Source organism: Battus philenor, unplaced genomic scaffold, assembly GCF_028537555.1.
Source record: "Battus philenor isolate CCGP_79_NKW_IND1 unplaced genomic scaffold, ilBatPhil1.0.hap1 SCAF_22, whole genome shotgun sequence".
NCBI classification, from domain to species: domain Eukaryota; kingdom Metazoa; phylum Arthropoda; class Insecta; order Lepidoptera; family Papilionidae; genus Battus; species Battus philenor.
The window spans coordinates 2,918,380-2,932,369 of NW_027181685.1; the positions used below are offsets into that span (position 1 = coordinate 2,918,380).

General features: G+C 40.1%; 2 protein-coding genes across 3 annotated transcripts in view; one reads left to right on the forward strand and one right to left on the reverse strand.

Moving 5' to 3' along the window:
- The window catches only part of Sbf (SET domain binding factor), a 113,550-nt gene extending 106,847 nt beyond the window's left edge, over nucleotides 1-6,703 (forward strand). The window contains exons 34-39 of the mRNA XM_068767134.1: nucleotides 694-927; nucleotides 1,831-1,963; nucleotides 3,137-3,263; nucleotides 3,884-3,963; nucleotides 4,676-4,758; nucleotides 5,944-6,703. Of these exons, the coding sequence (XP_068623235.1) occupies nucleotides 694-927; nucleotides 1,831-1,963; nucleotides 3,137-3,263; nucleotides 3,884-3,963; nucleotides 4,676-4,758; nucleotides 5,944-6,036 (750 nt within the window). The 3' untranslated portion in view covers nucleotides 6,037-6,703. The remainder of the gene's footprint in view (nucleotides 1-693; nucleotides 928-1,830; nucleotides 1,964-3,136; nucleotides 3,264-3,883; nucleotides 3,964-4,675; nucleotides 4,759-5,943) is intronic.
- A 1,528-nt stretch (nucleotides 6,704-8,231) lies between these two features.
- Synd (protein kinase C and casein kinase substrate in neurons protein Synd) overlaps nucleotides 8,232-13,990 on the reverse strand; it is a 161,777-nt gene continuing 156,018 nt past the window's right edge. Inside the window, exons 8-11 of one of the 2 annotated variants that reach the window (XM_068766938.1) lie at nucleotides 13,696-13,797; nucleotides 12,497-12,705; nucleotides 10,186-10,385; nucleotides 8,232-9,532 (exon numbers count right to left, since the gene is read on the reverse strand). In XM_068766938.1, coding sequence (XP_068623039.1) covers nucleotides 9,420-9,532; nucleotides 10,186-10,385; nucleotides 12,497-12,705; nucleotides 13,696-13,797 — 624 coding nt within the window. In that variant the 3' untranslated portion in view covers nucleotides 8,232-9,419. The remainder of the gene's footprint in view (nucleotides 9,533-10,185; nucleotides 10,386-12,496; nucleotides 12,706-13,695; nucleotides 13,798-13,990) is intronic. The other variant, XM_068766939.1, reaches the window with a different exon arrangement.

Consider the following 13,990-nt stretch of genomic DNA (forward strand, 5'->3'; position numbering starts at 1 on the left):
AAAAGTTCAAGTTATTCCAATGATCGGTTAATTAACTTAAAAACGTGGAAGTTCGTACAGTTTTAACTTAATCATGTCATTCATGAATTAATCTCCCAGATATTGACAGTAACATAAATAATGACTAAAACATTAAAAAAAATATTATGTAGTCACTTGTAGTTTTAAAATGTACATTCTACTTGTTCACACATGTGCCGTTGGAAGAAAACAAACTCTGTAAAGCATTGTACTGTTTTTGACGGGTAACGTTTCTTGGCATAAAGTAGACGGCCTGCCATTGTAATATTATTATGTTGAACAAATTAACGATACATTTTTGCCTGTTATAGTAATAGGTTAGGGGTATTTTGTTTTAAAATCGATTTCAGTGTTTTTGTAAGACATTTTCGTTAAATCAATTCTATGTAAATACATGTATGTGTACTTAAAAATAACACGTGACATAGATTTTTTTTAAATGATTGGTCTTATAAAATTGAATTTATATTTTTAAAAGACTTTTCGTCATGATCACATCATGGTCTTGGCGTCACCTCGTATGGATCAATTTACCATTATCTCAGCCATTAGATGATCACTGTAAGGCAGTTTGCGTTCAGAGATTTCCTGTAACCCTGACTATGTCTGTGGATACACTTATACGGATCAAGTTATACTGCAAAAATAGTTTAAAACGGTGATCACTTGCAGCGCAACGCGTCGATGTGCAGCGGCGTGGTGCGACGAGCCACGGCGGCTGCGCACCGGCGCGGCACGCTGGAGGTGCTGGTGCGCGGGCTGGCGGCGGCGCCCACGCACGCGCCACATGCCGCTCACGCCGCACACGCGCCGCACGCAGCGCCCGCCCACCGCTGGGCACCTGCCGCGCACGCCGCGCCAGCACGATGCGACCACTGCACCGACCTACTGTGGGGCCCGCTTGAGGTACCTCGCCATCCCAATAACCACTTTACTGCTCATCAAGCCTCTACGAATTATGTTGTTACCTCTCACTTCAGCTCAGTGCTGGTTAATGGCAAAAGCGTAACATAAATTCCAGCAATGTTCTTGTTCGTTGTTAAAACCAACAAGTAGTTTTGTGAACTGAATATATTTATATTAATTTTGTAGGGTTTCGTGACAATTTGATGTTATTTTATCCGACTCGTTTGAATGTTTCGACTTTTCTACACCATAAATACACATATTTTTATTCCGCTTATAGTAAACATGTTTATTTTGTATAAATAAAATGATATTCATGAAAAAACTTCCCAAGTCGCTTCCCATGACTAGTCATTCATTGTTTAGAAAATATTATTAACTTACAAAAAAATCTGTGATTCTTAGTGGAGAAGACTAGTAGAGTTTTTGATTATGACATCTAACATTTATGATACGCCTGTAGGTACATTCGAAATATATGAGCCAACACTTTAAGAAATTCCTAAAAATGGCGATCAGTAACAAGCGGTAATTAAGGAAGTTCGGAGGACTTGTAGGGGATTTACTCTTCTGGGGTGCTCTTAGTGAACTTAGCCAATGTAGTAATTATTTGGCGAGAGATTTATTATCAACTAAATTGCAATTATTAATCAAAATGTAATATTAACGACAGTGCACTATTGTGTCTTGTCCGATAACCTACGCATTATTTGTTACTTTATTTAATTCTGTTACGTTATTATATAATATGAGAGTAGTATTGAAATAATTAGCAAAATGTATATTATTAAAGATATACTATAGTTAATTAGATATACGGTAAGATTAACGAAAGAAAAGGGTGTATCATTATGAAATAGTTTACACTGTCTCGGGTATGATGTTGCGTGGCGGTGTCCGCAGACGGGCGTGCGCTGCGTGGACTGCGGCGCGGCGTGCCACGAGCGCTGCGCGGAGACGTTCGCGCTGCCCTGCACCAAGTACAAGGCGCCGCCGCCCGACCGCGAGCGCGACCTGCGCACCAACGTCTCCAACAGTACGCAACCACTCCGTCTCACACATGCCACTATTTATAAGGGCGAATGCACACACTATGATTGGCACCCAGTTAAACAGACATAGTTTTTTAATGTAATAATATTGCTACATAAAAGCCGCCATATGTGAAAGTTCCCGCGGACGTCGTCACAACGCTCAACCTTTTGTTCGTCTCGCCCACTCGTCTCGCTCACTCGCACGGCGTGCACGATACGCGCTCTTGCTTGCTCTTGGCAGGTAGCCAAGACGCAGCACGTGCGCCCGCGGCCGTTGGAGTTCTCGGGGAGTCGGATTTGAACTAGGGAACGCATGTAACCGCTCGTAGGCGCATTATTCATTTTCCGGGCACAAATTGTTTTAATAATTCAATAAACGTTTTTCCACATCACATGGTTGAATATTGAACTAATTGATTGATGTCATTGGTTCGTGATGCTATTTGAGTTCAGATTATCTGACACCTGTACATTATTGTGTTCCGTGATCAGTTGGATTGCTATACGTAATTAAATTGGTCGCATAGTACATACGGATCTCCACAGTGATGAGAGTAAAAGGGAAGTAACGATTTCAATTTTTTTTGTACGCGTGCTGCCAAATCTTGAGTAGCAATCACGAAATGCGATCAACGAAGCGGCGTGGGTAAGCCCCCGACTAGGTGAACCGACATATTTAAGATACCTCCCCCCATCGCCAGCGCCATCAAGGGTCTGCTCGGATTTGGCTCGAATAAGGCTACGTTAGGGAAACCAGCTCACAAGGACAAGTATAGCCTAAAGATATAGTCAAGGCCGAGGGAAGTCACGCATGCCTTGCAGTAAGTGTCTATCAGCCAATATGATGATGATATGCTGCCAAATTGGGTTCGTTATGAAGCTTTTACTTCAATTGCTGAAAAGACATTCTCTAGAAGAGCGTATTTGACTGCGACTTGTGATTTTTGTTTTTTATTAAAAACCTTTTATCTGAGTACTGACACGATGTCTGTTTTAGACGTAAAATAATAATGTATTAATTAATATAAACACCAAGCTTTACCAGATACTGGATGACAATGATGGTGCGTTCAATTTTATAACACACCTTGGACTTGTAATAACGATATATTACTTATTTAATTGTAAGTTCAAATTATATAAAAAAAAAACATTTTATGTATGCTTGTGTGCAGGCGTGGCCACGCTGCAGTCGTCATCGCAGCAGTACTACGAGCAGTTCTCGTCCAACGTGGCCGAGAACCGCACGCACGAGGGACACCTGTACAAGCGCGGCGCGCTGCTCAAGGGCTGGAAGCAACGGTCACTACCTGCCGACTCATTCTTCACTAACTGATCATTCGTTTACTCTACCCAATATGTTTTTAGCTCTGTTATTAAACCTTCAAAGCCTGTCCCCTATAACGTTAGAGATGAAATTAAAAATGAAATCAATAGAATAATTGAAATTGAAGTGTTTACAAGATCAATTAGAGATACGAAAACTAGTGAGAAATATAATTGTACTACATAGACAGATGAAAAGACATCAAGAATTCTAGTAAAAAGTAAAAAAATATACATTGAACTTATATTTTGCAAAGAAAATAAATGAAATAAGCCTAGGTATTATTACTAAAGAAAACTTATTTTGAAATCGTGCTTCCACTATCTGTGCCTGTAAGTGTGTTCGATTCTTGTAGGCGCACACTTAATGCTATTTATATTATGTCGCCTCTTAACAAATGGCGGAGAAGATCTTATAATGAAAAAAACCACAACCTACACTGGTTATCCGAAATATATGACACCACCACCTGTTGTAATGATTTTTTAATCTAAACATTGAAATATTCTCTTCTGGGAACTTCGCAAAAGTTTTCTTAATAAATTTACTGAAGTGAGTTTAGTTGTTCTAAACCTTACCGTTATGTGGTACGCAGGTGGTTCGTTCTGGACTCCATCAAGCACCAGCTGCGCTACTACGACGCCATGGAGGACTCGCATTGCAAGGGATTTATTGGTAACACTTTCATTTACTAACCGAACCCATTTATTTCCCTTATGACTTGTTTTTATGGCGCTATGTAAAAATACTAAATTATATAATTATATTAGCACGAGGTTGTCCACTTCTGGACAAAGACCCAAAGATTTTCTACAGGGACAGCGTGTACAGACGAGCGCAACAAGGTCGACTGTCATAAATAAAAATAACTTTCGATCGCTTAAATTTTAATGGACTTTTAAGGTTTTCCCATAAACTAAATCATACACAGAATTATTTTTTTAATCTTTTATATAAAAAATGTTACCATACAAAAAAAAACAAATATCCGTTTTGCATTTACGTCACCTGATTTAAGGTGATTAAGTGCTAAAGGTGTTTAGATTTATTTACAGTAATTAATCTCTAGGATTTCCATTACATCATTTATTCCCTGGGGCCGCCAATCTCCTTCAAGTCTTAGGTCGTCTAGGATTGTCGCTACTAAAATGCGTTCAGTATTCCAATTTAAGAATGCCCTAGAGAGTTGAAAAATGAATAATTTGTTTGCTTTGATACATACATTAAATAAAATATTAATAGAATTGTAATTATAATAATGCTATTCATCTCCATGATTAGCTATAAAAGTGCAGATCAAAGTGCTTTGGAACGCGGTCTGACCCGTGGGTGGCATGGAGTCGTTATCGAAGAGGTTGTTTATGATAAATACATATGTTGCCCGCAGACCTGGCGGAGGTGATCACAGTGACGCAGGCACCGCCAGCGCCTGGCCCGCCTAAGAAGTGCGACGACAGGTCCTTCTTCGACGTGAGTATATATATAATTATATGTCAAATTATCCATATAATGCAAGGTTCTACATGACAACGTGCTTTTGAAAACTGTAATAATGCATTTGTTTTGTCGTTTTTAAGATGTAAAGTAATGGTTCTGTTTGCATATCTCAATTTCAATTACTACAATCAAAATATCTACTTCAAGAGAAAAGATCATGATGAAATTTGACCGCCAGGTGCCCAAATGTTTGTCAGTATAGTGTACTGCAATTGCTAGGCTTGTGTGTTTTATAAGTAAAGGCTGCATCTCCATTTACATCAGCCAGTATCGCTTTCTATACTTTAGGATTAGCCAGTTGCTAACGGATTAATATTATGTCCGATTTAACCCTTTCCACTCCAAGGCTTTTATGTAGCATCGATAAAATTTAATTGAATTATAGTATTTTGCAATTCTGGAATATGTTGCATTCATTCGTGATTCAAACATTTTAGTAACACAAATCCCTGTTTTAAAATTTTCCGCAAAAAGAAGTATTACAACATGTCGAGTATCACTCGACAGTGGAGCTTACGGAACAAAATCAGTGTCGAGTGACACTCGACATTGGAGTGGAAAGGTTTAAGAATGTCTTTTTATCAAATCGTGCTTTATTATAAAGCCGATTTCACAGAGACCAGAGTTGAAAGCATATATTTGAATATATCAGCTATGACGGTACTGTTGTTGTTACAATTGTCGTATCATTTTTTATACGAAGTAAAGAAAAACGTCGCACCTACAAACATTTTGTGACGATATCTATCATATGTCAATGATTTTTTTTGTTCACCATGAACTGTTCCAGAATAAAACAAAAATCTTTTAAGGGCTTAATAAAACCCGAGAATAACTCTGTAAAGTCATGCTCTGAGTGCGATCTGAGAGTAAGAGACGTTACTCAGCATTCCATAGATTCTTCGTACACGTGCCAAGTACATCACATTGTTACTCCGCGTACCAGATTTGTGGAGGTAACATTGCGCTGCATTGTCGTTCATCTTCACCAACTATATTATTTTTTCTAATTAACCAAATCAATAATAAGTTCACAAACAAAAACTTATGTAATGTGTACAAAACTATTATGTAAAAATAATTATAAATACCACGTAACAAGTTGTCTGCTTAAAATTGTATTAATAGACTCACACACAGCTATTGTTTATTTTTCAGCTGCGGACAAGTCGGCGTACGTACAATTTCTGCGCAAGCGACGCAAACGCTGCGCAAGAGTGGATCGAAAAGCTGCAGGCCTGCTTGCAGTGAACACGCAACCAGTCTTCGGTCTCTGGAGTCCATGCCGTGGTCCGGTCAAGACCAGTAGCGTGATGAACTATCGCCACTCTACTCGCAGTTTAAATTACATTTTGTTTAAATATAATAAGTAACATCACGACTTATTGCTGTTCCACGGTTTGGTTTGGTTTCTTTTGATGGTTAGGAACCAGAGATCTGTTTCAAGTCCGCCAGCTCGATGTTATCTTCCAATTATCACTTAAGTAATCCGGGTCACTGTTCGTTGTTTTGTTATGACGTGATCCTGTTGAATTTCGGTAACTCGAGATTGTGTTTACAATATTGACCTTTATATTAATGGTTATAGAGTCCATTATAAGTAGTTTAAACAGTTGACGTGTGCGTGTTGTCGCATGAATTTGTACTGTATGGAGGAAGTGAGATCTTAACTTTCATTTGAGATTATTTTTATTCGCGCAATAGTTGGCTTTATTTATGTATGTGTCGCTTCACGTGATCGCTGATTCTGTTGTCGGCACTGGGGGCAACATTTACATGTATTCTGTTCGCCTGGACTTGAACACATCCGCGTGATGTTAAGTAACTATTGCAACGCGTATAGAGTTTATTGTTACGTTGGATATTTGTAAATATTTTATCTTTACTTATTGTTGTGTAAAGTGTTCCGTTTCATTATGGGTGTCTACGTTATGCTCCGGGCGCACACGTGTACGTGCGTTACAATGTTACGTTTGTCTGGTCGTATTCGTTGAGTTGGATTCTGTTTTCCCGCCGCTAGCGCCACCTGACGATTTAAATAGTACAATCCTTTTATCGGCACTAAAATATATTGTTCATATATCACCGATGGACAAGTCAGCGGATAAAACTACATACATTACGTCGTAGTGATTGTACGGTTTAGTTTAAAAGAAATACACGCTTGTGGGAATCTCGACGGGTCCACATCGGACGCTTTGTATATAAATGTTTATGTTTAGGACATATCACCGCAGGCCTTGGCGCGGCGCAGTGGACACGAGGGGCGGAGTATATATATTCAATGCACTATGTAAATATATTTTCTTTGCGACCCGTACGCGGCGGTTGCTATATTAAACACACTCGTAGTATAGTGAATAGATCCGTAATAATTGAATATATCTTAACATTTTTCATTTTAAGTTGTAAAAAAAAATATACGAATATTTTAATTATTTTAAGTTTGGCGACCGCTGCGCGCGTAACAACTAGTTTCCACGTTTATTTCAATGTAAACTACACGTCGACTGTTCTGTGACGTCACTGGCGGTCTGCCTGGCACATATGTGGCATATACAGGTACTGTACGCTGTCGACTCCACTCCGCCCCTCAGTTCGTCTGTCTCCAACATTCGAGCTCGGAACAGGCGGTTTGCGTCAATGCACCGCGTACAATGGAAATAAAAATATTTCTGAACGATGAGTGTTTTTTAATTATAAATCACCCTAATTTCATTTAAGTTTATTTTTACAAACCTGTAGCAGCCTTTGTTATTTATTATATATCTCATAGTGTGAGTTTGTCATAGTAATTTTATAGTTAATAACTTTTACATAAATAAAATAATAAAAAACAAAAAAACTTGTGTTACCGAAGAATACGATATTTAGGAATGCAAATTTGTACAATTGAATAAAATGGAATGTAAATTTGTACAATTAATTCATGCCATTAAATGAAAAAAAAAAACCTTGGCGAGTCCTCGTGAAAACGTTAATATATGTCGTATATGTATATATGGTCGATAAAACATAATTTTTTAAAGGTTTTTAGTGTATAAAATTAATTATTATATAAAATAAAGCTATCAAATACTAGCGCGCGCGGCTTCCGGGACACACAGCAAATAAACACACAGCTCATATGTAACAGTTTTTATTTTAGCAATATTATTAATATATTAACATAATGTGTGGTCCGTAACCACCCTCTCTCTGACAATATTAATATATAATACAATGAATTTCCTCAAGTGGTCTCTGAACCCATAACAAATAAACAAATAGAGCTACGACTAAATTTGAAAATCTAAGACCGAAGACAACGTGTCACGCGCGGCGGCGTCCCAAACGAAATAAAAAACAGGAAAAAAAGGTAAACATTTGTTATATATTAACTATCATTATCTAACCTAAACAACGCGGCGGCGCCAGCGGGGCGCTCGGGGTGGTCGCGGCTGGCGGCTCAACGATGTACAGTCGCGCTCAAAGAGCTTAGGCCTCGCTGTGCGCCATCGCCGCTCCTAGACTCCATTATACATTATATACAGGGGGGAAATAAATACTCTATATGCAAGAAACGATACGACCGCGTATGTACACGACCGCGACCGCCGGCCGATGCGATCGTATCAGTTCCGCGCAACCTAACACATTAAACACTAAAATTTGCGTCATAAAAATAAAAAGCTACGAATGTATTGGTGAATACGAAACACCTCGAAAAGTTCTGTTCAAAATTATCCGTTGATGACGAATCTAATACCGGCGTAATTTTTGGCTTAGCCATGTTTTCGTAGCGGATAAAAAAATCACGGCCGGTTCAGCCGACTCATGATAAACGTCCGGTTCTCGGCGCTAGTCTGCATATAAAACTCACTAAAAATTAAAAAGCATCGTTTTTTGGTTTCCACATTGTACAAAGAATTTTATCCGTAAAAATCTCGTACCGCACGCTCCGCCCGGCGCCGCGCGTACGGACTCCTGCACACTACGTATAAAATAGTCCGCAATAATATTACATCAAAAAATCACACAAAATGCGTCAAAATTTGTCGAACAAACTATCGGCTTTCGATGTGTCGAGTTTAAAATCGAATTCTCATAAGACAGCGGGGGAGACTTCCAAGTCGTACATCAAGTCCATCCACTTAATATTCGCGCCACCTTTCATTTGATCACGATGTTTGGGGAAATTTAAGTGAATGATCTATCGATTTGTATATAAGACGTCAGTTAAAAGTTGCCTACTTGTGGGAGGAGTACGTCCAACGCTCCGCGCTTGGTGTCGCCAGAAAACATCAAGGCGCTGTTGTGTAAAAACAAAATCGTCAAATAATCGCAAGTAACTAGTTCCTGTTCATCCCGTGCAGCAAACTGCGTCTGCGAGGTATCATCGCGGCGTATGCAACACAAGTCAGCGGGTGCTGTAGCGTTACACACGCAACTCTGACGCGAGCGGTTTTAAACTAACGAATATACATTCAGCAGGAACGCGCGTACATTTCGACGGCTCGAGGAAATGTCCCGCCTGTGATATTTACGAGACGAACGAGAAGGCGGTGATGCCGTCTGCTTGTACAGGTTTCGCGCGTTAAGACGCGTGCGCGGGCGGTGTTCGATACATTTTTGGTGCAGAGTTTGTGGCGGCGCTAGTGGCCCACCGGCTCCACGTAGTTGGCGGGGTACAGGCCCACGCGCCCATCCTTGCGTCCTTTGCACCAGCCCTGCTCGTCCTCGTCTTCTAGTTTCTCGAATAAGTCGCCTGAAAAAAACACGTAAAATATTCAATACACTGTACTTGACGAAGTTAATGTGCCCAAATTGGCTGACGTGCATCATTTTTACGGGTAATTTTCATCATCATAAATGTCAGTCGGGTGCCTACTACAAGATCTTGCGTGATCGGTCTTGCGCTGCTCGCATACAACGAATTCCCGCGATCTTGGTTATGTCGTTGATCCACCGAATGGGTGGTGGCTTATCCATGTCGCGTCTACCGGCTCTTGGTCGCTACTCGAGAACCTTGCAGCCAGCAGTTCATCAGGCTACGTCGGTGACCATGTTTCGCCTGCGGATCTCCTTATTTCAGATTGGATCTCACAGCGAAGCCCTGACCAACGCCTTCTCCATTACTTTCTAAGCTTTGGATAGTTTTACTTTGTTAACCGATATAATAACAAATCACACTGTATTACTTGCGCTCCTGCACATGTTATGGATTATGGGCTACGTGCTGGAGGAACTGCAAAGTAAATCTATGCATCAGGTGTGCGTGTGTGTTAATTTACTACACATGTATAGTAAAGTGCTGTGTAATTCAGTGCAGTAAAATATAGTTCAGTGTAGTGTAGTGGATCGCAGTGTAGTGCTATGTAGTATCAGGTGTTTGCAGTGTAGTGCGGTCGTGGTACTTGCCCTGCCGGAAGCTGAGCTCGTCGCTCTCTGCGCCGGTGTAGTCGTAGAGCGCGCGCACGGGCACGCCGGGCTCGCCGGTGTCGGTGAGCGCGCCGGCCGACTCCTCGTCCCACTCCTCCTCCTCGAAGGGGTTGTCCTGCCTCGCGCTCTCCTTGCCCGGCGAACTCTTCGCAGACTTGGGCGCGCCCGCCGTGCCGTTCCTGTCAAACAGAAAAATTTTTAAAAAATTGAAAAAATAAGAATGTTGATTGGCAAAGTATACTATTGTATATACTCTAATGCATGGATGCACAGACCGCGGCCCGCCGGTCGAATACTGGTGGCCCGCCGACAGCAAAAATAAAACTCTCGTACATTCGAAAAATATTGAATTCTATTCCAGAAAAAAAAATATTAATATATACTAATAATTACCTGTACTTCTGGCGGCCGGCCCGCCATCAGTTCATGATTTGCCCGAGTGGCTCCTAGTCTGTGCAACCATGCTCTAATGTGTAAGCCAAGGACAATAACTGAACCAAAGGTTACCATCAACCTTGTATGGGGTATCTGTGACTGTGGGGTACTGTGTAAAAAAGTGACAGCTTATCAATTTGCATTTTCTTCTTTTACTTGAAACTAGCGGATTCAGGACGGCAGGGCGCATAGGGCACCAAGCGTAAGACATATTTTAAAGTAGCGAAACGAAGGCTTCCGAAGGACTATTAATAACTACTATTTCGACGGATTGGATAGCCATTGAGCTTATATTGCTAATGCGGATGCTTTATGCTGAGACTGGGCCTATGGACCCGAGGGGATCTCTGAGACAAGGGTGCCCGAGAGAACCGAACCTCGAATACCATTGACGCAGTTTTCTTTAGTTTCGTATTAAAACCTTATGGTTCAGTATAAACTATATTCCGTTTGGGTAAAGAATGCAGAGAATCATTATAGTGATTGTTATAATTAGACACCTAATTTTAAAATATGCCTTTAACTGGTAACTGTGAAATTAATTTTCTAAACAGAAATGATTTGATTGGTTAAGGAACATGATAAGGTTGGCGAGCAGTTGTGACCAGTGGGTCATAGTTGTCCACCGACAAGAAAAAAAAAGTGGATTTCTTAATGCAAATGGACTATAGAAACCATTATTTAAAAAGGTTTAAAATAATAAAGCATCTGGGTGTAATAAAAAAATTGATTCGATTTCGTGTTCTATAAGATGTAATACATATATTATATTTGTAACTATATGTACTACAGTTTAATTCTAATAATAATACATAGACATAGGTTTATGTGATACAAACACACAAATACATTATGAACACCGTGTGACTAACGAAACAAAAGAGTTGACGTCGGTGATGCTGTGAAACGGGAAACGAGTGTCCAGGCGCAGTTCTCTGGTCTCGCAAGACGCGCGCTGCACGCGGCAGGACTGAGACGCGTACATGAATACCTCTAGCCGCTCTATGCTGGATAGGAGAAGGAGAGGCTCAGGAGTAACAGGAAACGAGAGAAGGAGTATGTGAAAAGAGAGGATTATTTTGTTTTTGTTTTTTTACTTTGGAGCTTAATAACTAACTTCTACATGCAAGACATTTACTGGTAGTATACATTTGGACGTATCAATTTAATGCACTCTTGTATTGCCGAGATTCTTTATCTGAAGGCTGTCTGAAAGATCTCGTGACTGATGAGCGCCAAACCTAAGTGGTTAATCTTGTCCTCTTACAGAGATGTGTAATGCATTACTAGCCACTACGACCACAATACCATTTAAAGGTAATTTAATGGAATCAGGCGTTACCTCGCAGAAGTCCATCCTAAGTAAGAAAAGGACCAATATTTAGCCACTTCCGCACATGCAGTGGTAATCGTGCAATAAAATGCACCGCCCGCCAGCCCGCTGATAAATGCGTATGCGGCAAACAATGCGAATCACCCAACCGCCACCGCCAAATTACTCAACACGTGTTTCACCCCTCCACGGGGCATCTTCAAGAGTTATGTTACACCGATTAGTGCCAAACACAGAGTCAAAATTAGTCTTGCGCATTGGAATTCAAATTCGAGCCAATTGTCTAAAAAGTCTTCGTATATATGTCATTTTCACCTCGATAATACCTGAATTCCATTTTTCGTTATCAAGAAGGAACAAAAAGGCACAGGAGTGGTTTCTCTCCGCCGCCCACTAAACTCGAATAAGAGCATATACCTACTTCTATCTTTGCTGCATCTGTCTAGTTTCGTGATCAGTGCAAACACACATTTTTATGTCTATTAGCCTACGGTACGTATGTTGAAAGATGATTGAACTAACGTGACAGCGATGGGCGCACTGATGCTCTTCTTGTCGATGGTGTTGTTTGCACTGCCCGCGTTGTTGTGCGCCGCGTTGTGCGAGCCGTGGGTGCTGTTGGCGATGCTCGTGTTGTTGACGTTGTTGGACAACGACCTCTCGTTGTTCGCCGTCGATTCCACGTTGTTAGAGTTTTTGCTCGTTTTGTTCGCATTGATCGGCGGCAACTCCTAGAATACAATCGTTATTAGATAATATATATGACCTCATTAAACATATTTCTTAATCGTTATAATGTTTATTAATATTATCCATAGATTGTTTCTGATTGGATGTAAACAGATGAAACTATTAAGTTTTGGTAACATTATTAATTATAAAAATATTGACTTTCCATTAAATTACTATTTAGAACTTAGGATGGCTGTGGATATCTTTTATGTTTGTATTTATAATTTTTTTTAAATTTTCTAATAATTATAATTAATGTTAATATTAAATCGTGTTACGAACGTGCCAAAATGCAAGACGTCTAAAGCTACATCCATCATGCAACATTTATAAAAAAATAAATAAAAAATAAAAAAGCGATCTATAGAAAATATAGATTGAAATGAGAATGACCCATAACCAGAGCATTTCGAATCATGCACTCAAACTAACATTCGCTAGGATACTGCTAGACAAATATGACCTCTACCGCTATTACAATAACGCGCGTTTCTTCTTGTTTCATTCTCATTTAAATCCTATTCAGGACTAAACACAGTTCTCCCGTCTCCCTACACAGCAATTTGAATTTTATACGCGAAGCGCTAAGTATTAAAATTGAAGTATCAGGGTTTGAGTGTGTTTAGTCCCGTATTAAACGCACTGCGCTCAAACAACTTTATCATACTGTCTGTTCAAACGTTATGCAATTATAAATGTGTTCTTAAATATGAAATTGAAATCAACATTTTAATTCAGTTGTTTTCACGCATGTGCTAGATAGTTTGATACGTACAACTCGTGGCATTTTACCTGACAATGCTAAAGATTTTATTTTGAAGAAAGTATAATATTGCTAAATTTAAAAAGCAAAAAAACTTTATGGGAGTAATTATTTTATTTTTAAAAAACTAAATGAATTAAGTCGTATAAGTGATTGTTTATATTTATATATTGATACGTATGTGTCAAGTGGTGTGACCATGAGTTGTACACAAAGAGAGACGTACGTCCTCGCTGACGGGCCGCTGGTTGAGCAGGGTGATGGGGCCGGTGGGCAGGCTCTCCTTTGATTTGCCCTTCGCGATGTCCCGGAACTCCTCCGTGTACTCCTGGTCACCACACACGCGGTCACGGGCGGCCGGCACGTTGGGGGTGCGAGTGTGTCCACTCAGTGCACGGTGCAAACATTTGCTATCAGGCTATGTTTTATTTCGTAATGCATTTAACTGGTCGCCTCCCCAAAGTGCCGGCGTGCCGAGGCGAAATCAAAATGAACAAATGATAAGAAACAAATTAGAATTA